The following is a 14,089-nucleotide window of genomic DNA, read 5'->3' as shown; positions in this document are numbered from 1 at the left end:
TGGACTTTGTCTTTACCGCTGTTTTAGTACTTACATTTTCAGGATTTGGACTGATTGATTTTCGTATTACGTGTTATTTATATTAATCTAAATTATACATACAAGTAAACTGATTCGAGGTTTGTTTTGTTTAATAAATATTTAAATGTAAGAAAAATTCTGTATCACTTATTAAGGCTGCTTTCACACTGGAGTAGGCAGGCATTGACGCTAAAACGCTGCTAGTTTTAGAGTTGCTTTACCGTCATTTTAGCGCCGCTATTCAGCTGCTAGTGGGGAGCATATAACCCAGCTAGCGGCCGAGGAAGAGTTTAAATGCGCCCGTGAAGCGCCACTGTCAAATCGCATTGCATGCGCTTCGGCAGTGGTGCCCATTCATATCAATGGGCAGGAGTGGAAACCCTCTCAGAAACCCTCCTGGCAGATGTAATAGCCACTGGAAAGACTACATTCTGAGAGAGTGTCAATAAGGGGATCTCCCTAATGTTTTCAAATGGTGGTTTCTGAAGTACCGAGAGCACCAGATTTAAATCCCACTGAGGTAGCCGAACCGTAGGGGCCACATGTCGAACCCCCTGAACAAACATACTCACCAATGAATGAGTCACCAATGGTCGCTGAAAAAAAAAAAAAAAAAAAAAAAAAAAAAAAAAAAAGGACAGCCAAAGCTTATATCTTTTTTTGACCTGCAAAAGGAAAAAGGCATAATGAGCTAGTATGCACCACATACTAGCTCATTATGAAATACGTACCTTAGAACGAGGCCCCAACATCTGGCCCGATCCATGCAGAGGGAGCCGACACGTTCCCTTGGCATGTCTTCAAGGTATCGTGGCTCCGGCGCTGTGAGTGACCGAAGCCGCAATACAGCCATGCCGTTAAAGCCAGTGACGGTAAAGCAGGATGAAGTATTGGACCTTGCAACTGAAGGTCCTCGCGCATCGGCAGTCACCAAGGAACATCCGCCACCATTCATTCTATGTCAGCGCACCACGGACGCCAAGGCCAATCTGGGGCAATCAGAATTACCGGAATCCCCTCGGCCTCCACTCTGCAAAGCAGAGGTAGTAGAAGTTTGAGTGGGGGAAAAGCCTAAATCAGCTGATAATGCCCCCATGGAGCCACCAATGCTCTGTCGCATCTGTCCAGGGATCCTTTGACCTGGCCACAAACCTCTGTACTTTCCGATTGAGTTGAGAAGCCAGGAGATCCCACCACCCAGCAAAGGAGCCAAAATACATCCGATTGTAGCTACCATTCCCCTTGGACCACCATCTGACAACTTAGGTAGTCCGCTTGACAGTTTTCTACGCCCGGAATGTACACAGCTGGCAGAGCCAGCATGCGCCACTGCCCACCGCAAGATGTGAGCGACATCCAGTGCTGCCGCCAAGCTCCTTGTTTCTCCTTGATGGTTGACATAAGTCACCGCCGCAGCATTGTCAGACTGGATTCCCCTGCAGCCTCTGTGACCATGTGGAGAGGCACCGCCTACCCAAAGTTCCAGCACGTTGATTGGCAGGCGGGATTCTTCCTGGGTCCAGCGACACTGGGCTGACACTTCCTGGGTCCAGCGACACTGGGCGAACTGTATGCCCCAAACTCCCCCCCAACCGGTCAGGCTGGCGTCTGTTGTGATCACCGTCCAATGAAGAGGCAGGAACGACTTCCCGGACCGAAGGGCCGGCAACCTCAGCCACCACAAGCAGGGAATCCCCGACTAGCTGGCTCACTCGAATTTGACAATCCAGGCATAACTGAGACTTGTCCCATTTGGACAGGATCTCCTTTTGCAAGACTCGAGTGCGGAATTGAGCATACGGTACCGCCTCGAAAGTGGCTACCATGAGACCCAGGACTCGCATGCAAAAACGCAGCGACAACCACCTGCGGGACACCAACAACTTCACTGCAGCATGAAGAGTCTGCAGCTTGTCCGAAGGGAGAAAGACTCTCGCCTCTGAGGAGTCCAGAAGCAGACCCAGGTCATCCAAGCGTTGAGTCGGTACCAACACTGTCTTCTGTAGAGTCAGTACCCAACAAAACTCCCAAAGAGTTTGCATAGTGATTGCCACATCCTCCCTTAATTCTGAGGAGGGAGCTACTCTCAGAAGGAGGTCTTTCAGCTAACCCATGATTGCGATCCCTCGCTGCCTTAGCCAAGCCAAAATTGGGGCTAGCACCTTGGTGAAGACCCTCGGTGCCGACGCCAGGCCAAAGGGAGAGCTACAAATTAGTCGTGCTCGCCCCTGACCACACATCGCAGAAATCTCTGATGCTTGATGAATATGGGGACATGCAAGTATGCATCCTTGATGTCCAGGGATGCCAGAAAATCCCCGATGAAGTGCAGTGACCACTGAGCGAACTGATTCCAGCCTGAATCTTTGTATTTTCACAAAGCTGTTGAGGGCCTTGAGGGCCAGGACCGAACTGACCCCTTCCTTCTTTGGGACTACAAACAGATTGGAGTAGAATCCGTGAAACCTTTCCAGCGTCAGTACAGGTACTATCACCCCGTGCAACAACAGGTCCTGTACTGCCCCGAACTGGGCTTCCCGATGGCCGGAAAATGAAGGTTGGAGGGGAAAAAAAAAATCTGTTTGGTGAGAAAGAAACTATCTTGTATATTGATGAAGCCAGTTCCCAGACCCACTGGTCGGAAAGTAGGGAGGTCCACCAGGCAACCCCCCCAAGAGTTTTCCCTCAGCAGGCACCTTTTCAGACTGGGAACACTGCTGACCTGCGCGGACGAAAAATCCGCTTCTGAGCGGAAAAAGAGCCCCTGCATACAGCGTGGCTCCTTACCTTATCTGGACTGTGGGAGCAACGTACTCTTACCCCCAGTAACATTCTTAATAATGTCATCCAGTGAGACTCCTAACAGCCTTTCACCCCGGAAGGGAAAGTCTGACAATGCTTTCTTAGATGCCTGATCCACAGTCCAGCATTTCAGCCAAATCAGGCGACGTAGCACTACTGCTGATACAGAGGCTCTAGAGAGCAAGGGGGCCGCATCAGAGACATACTTAAGGCCCTGCACCAACTGGCCCGCCAGCTCCACGCAGACGGGGGGAAGCCTGTTGCTTCTCCAACTCGCAGCTCAACAATTTAGCCCTTTCAGTAAGTGTCTGATACCAGGGCCATGGCTAACACTGGCCGCAATGCTGACCCCCACCACCGTAAACATGAACCGGGCAACCACCTCGGCCCTTCTGTCGGATGGGTCCATGGAAGCAGGAGTCCCCTCCACCAGAATCGTGGTTACCTTATTTAACCTGGATACCGGGGTGGGGTTGGGGAAGGGTCAACAATCGGAGATGTCTATTTCTTCAGGAAACTATCCTCAAAGGGGTAACCCACCGTATCGCTTTCAGGACTGAAAAGACCCGTTGCGGGACAGCATCAAAATAAGTTGGGTAAGGAAGCACCTTAGCCGTGCGGGCCGGCTTGTGTGTGGAACGCGAAAGGGACAGACACCTCTGCTGATGCACCTGCCATATCCTCCATTTTTAGGGTATGCCGCACCGCTGTAATAAGTGCCCCTACAAGCGCCTTTTCCTGCGTTGACTGGGACACGGAGTCATCCTCACTGTCTGAACGGTCCTGGTCCGCATCCTCTGATATGTCAGAACAAGGGCCGCCTGTCACAGCGGGGCCAGAGTCTGAATCAGAGCTTTCCCCAGAAGACGGTGAGGGGAGGGGGCGTTTAACCCCTTTGCGCCCGCACGCCGCTTCCCCCCTGGCAACAAAGGCCTCCAGGACTGCAGACAGAGCTTCCATGGGTACCGTAAGTGCAGGGGAACCAGTTGCAATAACAGGGATGACTGGGGAAGAAGCACCAGCTTCCAATGCCATGCTGACCCACACCCCCACACACTCACCTGTCACCACTTAGGGACCTAAGGCAAGTCACAAAAAATGTCCATTCTCTTAGCTGCCACAGACTGAGGGGGCCCCCCCCGCAGGACTCACTACTCTGACCCATGTACTGCGCTGTGCTGCTGCTGTCCACTCTCCCCTGTGTCATCCACAAGTTGTCTGTGTGAAAACGTGCTGTTCTAGAAGGAAGGAAGCACCCAGCGCTAGAGGCAAAACTACCTGAGGCTACTAGAAATTAGCCGCCAGCCACCTCAGCAAAAACGTCTGAGGGCACTGAGAAAATGGCCGCCCAACTTACAGAAAATGGCTGAAAGGCAAAAACTGGCTGTGGCTACAAAAAAATGGCCGCGTCCCCAGGAAAATGGCCGTGGAGTGCATGGCAGCCTCCCCACATGTCAAACACAGCACAAATACCCCACCGTGGCCCAGAAACAGGGAAGACGAAGAGCGGACCTCCAAAACCCAGCGCAGGCCCCTGCCAGGACCCAAAGCCCCCCCCGGAGGACCCCCACTGCACCCCCATGTGCCCAGTCACACAGCGGCCCATAGCATAGGGAGGAGGGAAGGGACAGGGAGAGAAGAAAGGGAGAGCGAGAGACCCCCTAACTGACCTCTCAGGAATTGCCCAGCTGCTCCATCCTGCCGAGACAGGTGGAACTATACTTACCCCTCCTGCAGGGACTGCTGGATGCATACCACAGACAGACCCATCACCCGATCAGTATGGGGTGGCTGTCGGCCATGGCACACTGACACAGACAGCAGTAGCCCGGTCATATGTGTGCCCCGGAGAATATCGCTCACCGGCCGCCCCTGGACCAGACAGGGCATGTCGTGGCCGACCCAGCGTGTAGCTAGGGCCTGCTCACGCTCGATGGCCAGACTGGGGAGACTGGGGAGACTACCAGGATCTATAATATCCAGCCTGTCACCCAGCCCAGTTGTTGATTGTAGAATTCCGAGGACCAATGGTCCCACCAGGAGCCAGGTCCTTCTACACTAGGTAGGAAAAAAAATGAGCTGCTGAATGCAGTGTGCGGGGTTATAGCCAGTAGGACCACCCACTAGGCAGTACTGTGCAAGTGTTGCTGTTTTTAACACTTTCTGCCTAGTACTAAAGGGGCGATACAACCCTAAGGTCAAGATGAAGATGCTGTGTCTGCCAATGAAGGAAAGAGAAAGCAGTCTTTCTCATATCACAGACTAGAGAGGCCTGTGGGAAGCACCTATGCAGGATAACATGGTGTTATTTACAGTGTTAAACCCTCCCCTTCACCTATACAACAGGGAAGGAGAGAGATCACACATTTGAAAATAAGCACAGAATGAATGGATCAACGACTGCAGCTTCTGATGTATTCGTTTGCAGTGACACAGGGATTTTTCTTTTTAAAACAAAAAACTGAGGTCAAGAGTGGTCCACCATAATTAAGAGGTTACCATCTGAGGTCCATGTAGCTTAACTTACAAAATTTATTCGAAAATTAAATAGGTTAGAAACAAACCAATATAAGTTCAATATCACCAACCTCGTGCTTTCATTTAACAGCATAAACTGCAGCTTGTCCTAATCTGCCGAGACACTATATTGCATGCATTAGGGGCTATCTGCAACACCTAGAGCAGGGATATGCAATTAGCGGACCTCCAGCTGTTGCAAAACTACAAGTCCCATCATGCTTCTTCCTCTGGGTGCCATGCTTGTGGCTGTCAGTCTCTTGCTCTGCGTCATGGGATTTGTAGTTCTGCAACAGCTGGAGGTCCGCTAATTGCATATCCCTGACCTAGAGCATATAGCTATACACCTATTCCCACTACTTAGCCCCAAATGTCCCCCACAGGAAAATGGATCAGGCATGCTGAATTGAATCAAATTTGTATCATCAATGAAATGCCTGGAATTGTATAGTCAACCACCTATAAAATAACCATTGACGGTAGTGGTTGCAGCATTACGATGCCAGGTTCAGTTATTTGATGGCTAGATGGCTTGCAGATGAGTTTATATAGTTCTTACATACCTGTGGTTTTGTGTTTGATCACTCCCATGCTTGTTATGTAGATCTCTAGAGGGTCCTATATGGCAATTATGTGGGAGTATTATCTCAGGGAAGCTTAAAGTTGTTTAACCCCTGTTCCACATAGTAAAAAAAAAAAAAGTAATTTTATACTGTATAAAAAAATTTGTGTGTGATATTACTTGTGTACAGCTGTTTAGATGGTGAATTTGTATTTTATGGCAACATTATAATTCTTTCTAGTGAAAGGTAAAGGTTGGCAATATTGAATTTATATTGGGTTGCTTTTAATTTTACAATCCATGTTCGCAAGTTTAACCACCTGGACCTAATGTGGTCTTTATTACAGTGGGTCACTCTTGTACCTATTGGTTAAATCAGGATCATGCCAAATATAGTGAAGCTGCTTAACTCCGATTTAATCGTTACTTACTCTATTTCCCCCCTTTATCTAGTATTTTTACTCTTTCCTTCCCCCCAACACATACTAGATATAATATTGTCCTTGGAAATCTGCAAAAGTAACCCCTCACCTTCTCTATCCTGCTCATCTGACCATTAACCTCTTCACCATTTTACTACTGTATGTGACCAGTACATTAGTGTATTTTGTACACCATTCTTGAGCTCCATGTGTTTAATAAAAAAAAACACCGCTTATTAAAGATCACCAAAAGAAAGTGGTATATAAAAACTTTGCTGGTCAAACCACCACAAACTGAAAAATGGATTGGTAATGGAATATAATAGGCAGGCACTCAAGACATTAAAGGTCCTTTTGGAGTGTCACGTAAAAAAAAAAAGATGAATGTTCAATGCAAATAAATAGCAAAGCCAAAGGGTAAACTTAACGCCTGAATTGATGGGCACGGGCAGCCTACATTGATGGGCATGGATAAAGTTGTTAAATGTTTTATGCAGAAGTTATAAAATTAAATATTAGTGTGTCATTTCATGAGATAATTTGAGGACGTGTGTTGTGGGGTTGGATGGGGAAACTGGTGGCGAGTAACCCTTGATGCCTGGCTAGTAGCTTAGGACTCATACACCTGTACAGTGTACACGTCCTCAAATTATCTCATGAAATGACACACTAATATTTAATTTTATAACTTCTGCATAAAACATTTAACAACTTTATCCATGCCCATCAATGTAGGCTGCCCGTGCCCATCAATGCAGCCTGCCCGTGCCCACCAATGCAGCCTGCCCGTGCAGGGCAAGTGAGAAGAGGATTGCTAGGCGGATAATCAGAGTGCCAAGGAACATCACCGGAAAAGCTTTGATTTCAATTAATGTGTGTTCACGCTGCTCTCCGTCACATACAGCCCCACTTCTTTCCTGGGGGAACTTTAGTTCTAAGCTACTAGCCAGGCGTCAAGGGTTACTCGCCACCAGTTGCCCTACCCAACCCCTAAACATGTCCTCAAATTATCTCATGAAATGACGCACTAATATTTAATTTTATAACTTCTGCATAAAACATTTAACAACTTTATCCATGCCCATCAATGTAGGCTGCTCGTGCCCATCAATGCAGCCTGCCCATGCAGAAGAGGATTGCTAGCCGGATAATCAGAGTGCTGAGGAACATCCCCGGATATGCTTTGATTTCAATTGCTGTATGTTCCCACTGCTCTCCGTCACACATACAGCCCCACTTCCTGGCCGGGGGAACTTTGATACACATCACACATCCCTGTAATTTGACAGGGTGATCTATCAAAGTCGCAGGACCAGGAGGTGGGGCTGTATGTGACAGCGAGTGCAGGGAACACACAGCGATCGAAATGAAAGCTGTTCCAGTGATGTTCCCTGCGCTCTGATCATCCAGTTGGCTCTCTTCTCCTCCGTGATCACTGGGGAGAAGGAATCCTATTTAATCCTGCCTACCAGAGGTGCTCGCCACCCACCCCCAGGCAGCCCATCCTCGCCAGCCCTCATTTTCCACTCGCAAAATGTGAGTGGAAAATTTGAGGGCTGCACTGCATATGGAAATTCATAGGCAAGGTACCAAGTGACATATAGAAAAGAGAGGACCAAGTCCAAAGGGATTCTTCAAGGAGAATGCAACTTCCTTTATTAAAACAATTCCACGTAAAACAATGACAAATGTAACCTCTACGTTCATTTATTGAAATTTGACAATGTTGTCACGACACAGGTAACTACAACTGACATTTAACCTTCACACTAGCTCATACAACTCATATACAACTGAATAAGGTGGGCTAACCCCAATTGGGAATATGTTCTCAAGCCACACCCGGATGTCTGCGGAAGTGATGCCTTGATGCGAGCAGAGATCATGGCGCCACTCAGCTTACACCACAGATGTCAGTGGTGTATGCCGAGTGGTGAGGCGGCTCCACCCCTCCTCCCTTTACTTGAAAGGACATTGCGTCTAATACGGCATGACGATTTGGGAATCTGGAGTGGTGAACTTAATTTGCACCCTTTCATACCCGGCTGGGAATTGACATTATAACATCCACATCTCCCCTTCTATGCCATTAAGTTTGTCCCCGATGATGCATTGTGGGCTTATATTGTCCATCTGTGGGAGTGGAGACCATACTAATGATATCTGGTGGATTAAGAAACCAGAAAATGTATTTATCCTTTATCTTGGATCTTCATTGGATCTGACTGACTTTCATTCAGCATTATTTCACCACTGTGATATATCTACAGCAAAATTCTTACCGCTCCATATTGATCATTAGGATCCTCCATTTTCCAACCAGGATAATTACTGGTGGTTCTATCCCACAGCAATGGGGAATGTTAATGATGGATTACACTCCGAATACATGTGTGAAGTTGCTATTACCCTTTAGAGGAAACATACTGAACATCTATTGAGCGGACAGCTTTTTTCAGTATTGTGAACATATTCCCCGATTAGGGTTAGCCCACCTTATTCAGTTGTATACTATAGGAGTATAAAGGTTGAATGTCAGTGGTAGCTACCTATGGTTAGACAACATTGTTCAACTTTAATAAAATAAATGTGGAGGAGGTTACATTTGTCATCATTGTTTTATGTAGAAATTTTCCAATAAACCAAAATAAGATTTTTATAACAGCTTACCTGTAAAACCCTTTTCTTGGAGTACATCACGGACACAGAGCACCATAGTAATAACAATATGGGTTATAGGCCACCTTTAGGTGAATGGACACTGGTATAACCAAAAAGGAAACCGGAAGTGTCCCTTCCTATATAACCCCTCCCATACTGGGAGTATTTCAGTTTTTGTAGCAAAGCAATATATACAGGTACATATCCCAATAAGAGGGGAGGGACCTCTGTGTCCCGTGATGTACTCCAAGAAAAGGATTTCACAGGTAAGTGGTTATAAAAATCCTATTTTCTTTATCGTACATCACGGGACACAGAGCACCATAGTAATAACTATGCTGGATGCCCCAAAGCAATGCCACGAAGGCGGTGTCCTCCTGCCATCTTACATCCATTTGATAGAATCTTGTGAGTATGTACGGACGACTAAGTAACGGCCTTGCAAACCAGAGCCACAGAGGCTTGGTGATGCACTGTCCATGAAGCACTGACTGCCCTGGTAGAGTGTGCTTTAATCTTAAAAGGAGGAACCCTTCTTTTCAGGCCACAAGCCTGACTAATCATCTAATGAATCCACTTCGCAACAGTAGATTTCAATGCTGCCTGACCCTTTCTAGGGCCTTTGGGCAACACAAACAAAACATCCGTTTTCCGTATCTGAGCAGTCGCTTTCACATAGGCTTTAATTGCTCTCACTATATTGATAGAATGTAATCATTTTTCTTCTGCAGAATGAGGTTATGGGAAAATTGAAGGTTAGGAAGCATCTTGATTCAGATGAAAACCAGAAGCTACCTTTGGCAAAAAGGTTGGGTGCAGACGCAGCACAACCTTATCCTTGTGAATGATTAAGTATGGCTCTTTACAGGAGAAAGCAGATCTTGCAGAGGTCGTCGCAACTAGGAATACCAATTTCCTTGTCAAAAGGATCAAAGGAATATTCCGTATAGGTTCACAGTGTTGTCTTTGCAACACCGACAAAACCAGATTCAAATCCCATGGGCACAAGGGTATTCTAACTGGCGGAGTTATCAGAGTTACCCCTTGTATGAATGCCCAGACTAAAGAATGCGAAGCAAGCGGAATTTGGAAAAACACTGCCATGACAAAAATCTGACCCTTGATTGTACTCAAGGCCAGCTTCATTTCTACTCCTAATTGTAGAAAGGCCAGAATTCTTCCTATGACATACTTACGAGGATGCTAAGCCTTGGCCTCCCAAACCCTGTAATAGATGGCCTAGGGGGTCGGCTTTCTGGCATTAATCAGTGTGGTTACTACCGAACCTCATACTAAAAACCCAATTTTTTAGAATATGGGCTTCAATAGCCACATGGTTAAATTTAGTGTTTGTAAGGCAGGGTGGAATATTGGTCCCTGCAACAGCACATCTGGACGAGTTGGAAGAGTCAAAGACTCCCCTACTACCATTCTCACGATCCCTGCATACCAGGGTCTTCTGGGCCATGCCAGGGGCCACTAGAATTACTGGCTTCCCTTCTTCCCCGATCCTGTGAAGCAGCCGTGGCAGCAGCTGAACTGGAGCCAATGCATAAATATGAAAACCGATTCACTGATTTCACTAACGCATCTACTCCCGAGTGCAAGTGGATCCCTTGTTCTCGCCACAAAGCTGTCCAACTTCTTGTCGAACCTGGACGCCAACAGATCTAAGTCAGCGTAGCCCCTCTTTGGCATATGGCCAAAAAGACATCGGGATGTAGAGATCATACTCACAGCAACAACTGTTAACGTGCCACTAGGAGAAACTAGGCAAAATTGTAACACAATACACAGAATTGTCAGTATCGCTCAGGGGGCGGACCCTGTGCCAACAACCCTCCCTCCCTGCTGCCCCAGCAGCTTCAGTACAACGTAGACAAAAGGAGGGGTGGGTGCTGTGTCGGGCAGTGAATTACAGAGAAAAGGATTTTACGGTGAGTACAAAAATCCTATTTTCGCTTATATTCACCGACCGAAAGCTCCTCTCTGTAACTAAATGTGACGTCCCCAAGCAGTGCCAAACAAGGGGTGGGAAAAACAGCATAAAAATTTCATCCACCATGGCAAGTGGGAACTAGTGAAACTAAACCCACAAAAAAACTGCAGTATGTGGAAAAAAACACCACCATATAACCGTGTATCCTCAACCGGAGTGATCCCCAAGAACGCAACATTGCGGAAGTAATGCAACCGTGCATTAACAAAAAACAGTACTGCGCTTTTATCGAAAAACCAGGAAAAAATCTCAATAGCATATATAGAATTGAAACTACACGGCCATCTGCAAAACTTTGCGGCCAAAACAGGCATCAGCCGATGCACTGACGTCTACCTTGTAGAACTTGGTAAACGTATGGACAGACGACCAGGTCGCCGCCTTACACACCTGAGCAACAGACGCTTGGTGTCGGAAGGCCCAAGATGTTCCGATTGCTCTTGTAGAGTGGCGCGTGACTGGAAAGGGGGGCACCTGCCCCTTCAAGGTGTAGGCTTGGATTACAATCAGTCTGATCCACCTGGAAATGGTGGCCGACGAGACCGCCATACCCTTCTTTGGACCAGCCACCAAAAAAAACAGTGAGTCTGACTTCCGAAATGGAGCTGTGGCAGACAAGTACACCTTCAGCGCCCTAACCACATCGAGAGCGTGAAGGGCCACCTCCTTGGGGTGCTTCGGCTTAGGACACAACGATGGTGATACAATGTCCTCATTGATACGAAAAGCTGAAACCACCATCGGTAGAAAAGGACGGTTGCGCACGCAACACCACCTTATCTCTGTGGATGACCAGATAAGCCGACTTGCATGACAAGCCCGCCAATTCCAAAGCCCTCCTGGCCGATGTGATGGCCACTAGAAAGACCACTTTCTGGGAAAGAGTAAACAGGGGAATCTCCCTGATATTTTCAAATGGCGGCTTTTGAAGCGCCGACAACACCAGGTTGAAATCCAATGGGGGTAACGGCGGACGCACCGGAGGGACTACATGTCGTACCCCCTGAACAAAAGGTACTCACTAATGAGTTAGACGCTAGAGGTCGCTGAAAAAAAAAGACAGCCAAGGCTGAAATTTGCCCCTTAATGGTGCTCAACGCCAACTTCTGGTCTACTCCCTTCTTGAAGAAACAGCAGGATCCTGGATATAGAAAAGGAGCATGGATGCCATCCTTTCTCCTCACACATGGAGATGTAGGCCTTCCAGGTACAATGGTATATCTTCCGTGAAGATTTTCACGCCCTCAACATAGTTGCAATCACTGAGTCTGACAGACCCCGGTTCCTCAGCACCTGGCTCTCAATAGCCATGCCGTTAAAGCCAGCGATGGTAAAGCAGGGTGAAAGACTGGACCTTGAGATATGATGTCCTCTCACAGCAGCAGTAGCCAGGGAGCGTCTGCCACCAGAGGCACCAGGTCTGCGTACCAGGGCTGCTGAGGCCAATCTGGGGCAACCAGGATTACCGGAATCCCCTCAGCTTCCACGCTGCGAAGCAGATGGGGCAACAGTTTTAGAGGAGGAAAGGCGTAGATCAGCTGATACTGATCCCACGGAGCCACCAGCGCGTCTGACGCGTCTGCCCACGGATCTCTTGTCCTGGACACGAATCTTGGCACCTTCCGATTGAGATGGGAGGCCAATAGATCCACATCTGGCGTGCCCCACTTCAGGCACAGCAGCCTGAATATCTCCGGATGCAATTCCCATTCTCCTGGGTCCAGCATCTGTCGACTCAGTCCGCATGCCAATTTTCCACCCCTGGGATGTAAATGGCTGACAGAGCCTGCATGTGTCGCTCTGCCCACCGAAGTATGTGAGCGACCTCCCGAGCAGCGGCTGAGCTCCTTGTTCCCCCTTGGTGATTTATGTATGCCACCGCCGTGGCGTTGTCCGACTGTACCCTGATCGGACGCCCTTGAAGACTCACCGACCATGTGTGGAGGCACAGCCTGATCGTTCTCAATTTGAGCAGATTGATCGGCAACTTTGATTCTTCCATCGACCAGAGGCCCCGAGCCAACTGAATCCCCATCACTCCACCCCAGCCGGATAGGCTGGCGTCTGCTGTGATCACCTTCCATTGGAGAGGTAGGAACGACTTTAATGACCGAATCACTGGGGATCTCAGCCACCATAGCAGGGAGTCTGACGAACTGGCTGACCTGGATCAAGCGATCCAGGGACAAAAGAGATTTGTCCCATTTCGACAAAATCGCTTTCTGCAAGACCCCTCCCTCGAAGGCGGCCACCATGAGTCCCAGGACTCACATGCAAAAGCGAAGTGCTGACCGCTCGCGATTCCACAGTAGTTTTATCACGGCTCTGAGGGTCTGCACCTTGTCTGAAGGGAGAAATATTCTCGCTTCCTTGGAGACCAGCAACAAGCCAAGGTACTCCAGACGCTGGGTCGGTACAACCACCGACTTCTTTAGGTTCAACAACCACCCAAATTCTTGCAAAGTCTGCATGGAGATCGCAACATCCTCCTCCAACTCTGAGGCGGAAGATGCTCTCAGGAGGAGATTGTCTAGATATCACAAGATTGCGATCCCGGGTTGTTGCAGCAATGCCAAAACTGGAGCCAATACCTTGGTAAAGATTCGGGGGGCTGATGCCAGGCCAAATGGTAGAGCCACAAACTGATAGTGGGCTTCCCTAACTGCAAATCGCAGAAACTTTTGATGCCGCAGACATATGGCTATGTGCAGGTACGCATCCTGGATGTCCAAGGACGCCAGGGAGTCCCCTTGACGGAGTGCAGCGACTACTGAGCGAACTGATTCCATTCTGAACCTCTGCACTTTTACAAAGTGATTGAGGGCTTTTAAGTCCAAGATTGGACGTACCCCTTCCTTCTTGGTAACCACAGATTTGAGTAGAATCCCTGGAAGCGTTCCAATTACGGAACTGGTACAATCACCCCTCTAATCAGCAAGTCCCTTAGCGCCCCCAACAGGGCCTCCCAGCAAACCGGGGACACATGTATGCTGGAGGGGAAGAATCTGGTTGGCGGCCAAGAGAGAAATGATCTTGTAGCCTGTGGAAATCAGATCGCAGACCCATTGGTCGGATAAGCAGGACCTCCGGGCTGCAAACCCCCGA

The 14,089-nt window shown here is 48.3% G+C and overlaps 1 protein-coding gene across 6 annotated transcripts in view; it reads right to left on the bottom strand.

The window, feature by feature from the left end:
* Positions 1 to 14,089, bottom strand: part of PCNT (pericentrin) — a 293,476-nt gene that overhangs the window by 38,725 nt on the left and 240,662 nt on the right. Inside the window, exon 48 of one of the 6 annotated variants that reach the window (XM_077448183.1) lies at positions 5,904 to 6,014. The exons of the other annotated variants lie outside the window; for them this stretch is intronic. Within the exon in view, the coding sequence (XP_077304309.1) occupies positions 5,998 to 6,014 (17 nt within the window). The 3' untranslated portion in view covers positions 5,904 to 5,997. Of the gene's footprint in view, positions 1 to 5,903; positions 6,015 to 14,089 lie in introns of those variants that run through there. 6 annotated transcript variants of the gene reach the window in all.

Source organism: Lithobates pipiens, unplaced genomic scaffold (assembly GCF_037356315.1).
Source record: "Lithobates pipiens isolate NorthernLeopardFrog02 unplaced genomic scaffold, aLitPip1_a1.2 Scaffold_22, whole genome shotgun sequence".
NCBI lineage: Eukaryota > Metazoa > Chordata > Amphibia > Anura > Ranidae > Lithobates > Lithobates pipiens.
This window is presented reverse-complemented; position numbering and strand designations above follow the sequence as displayed.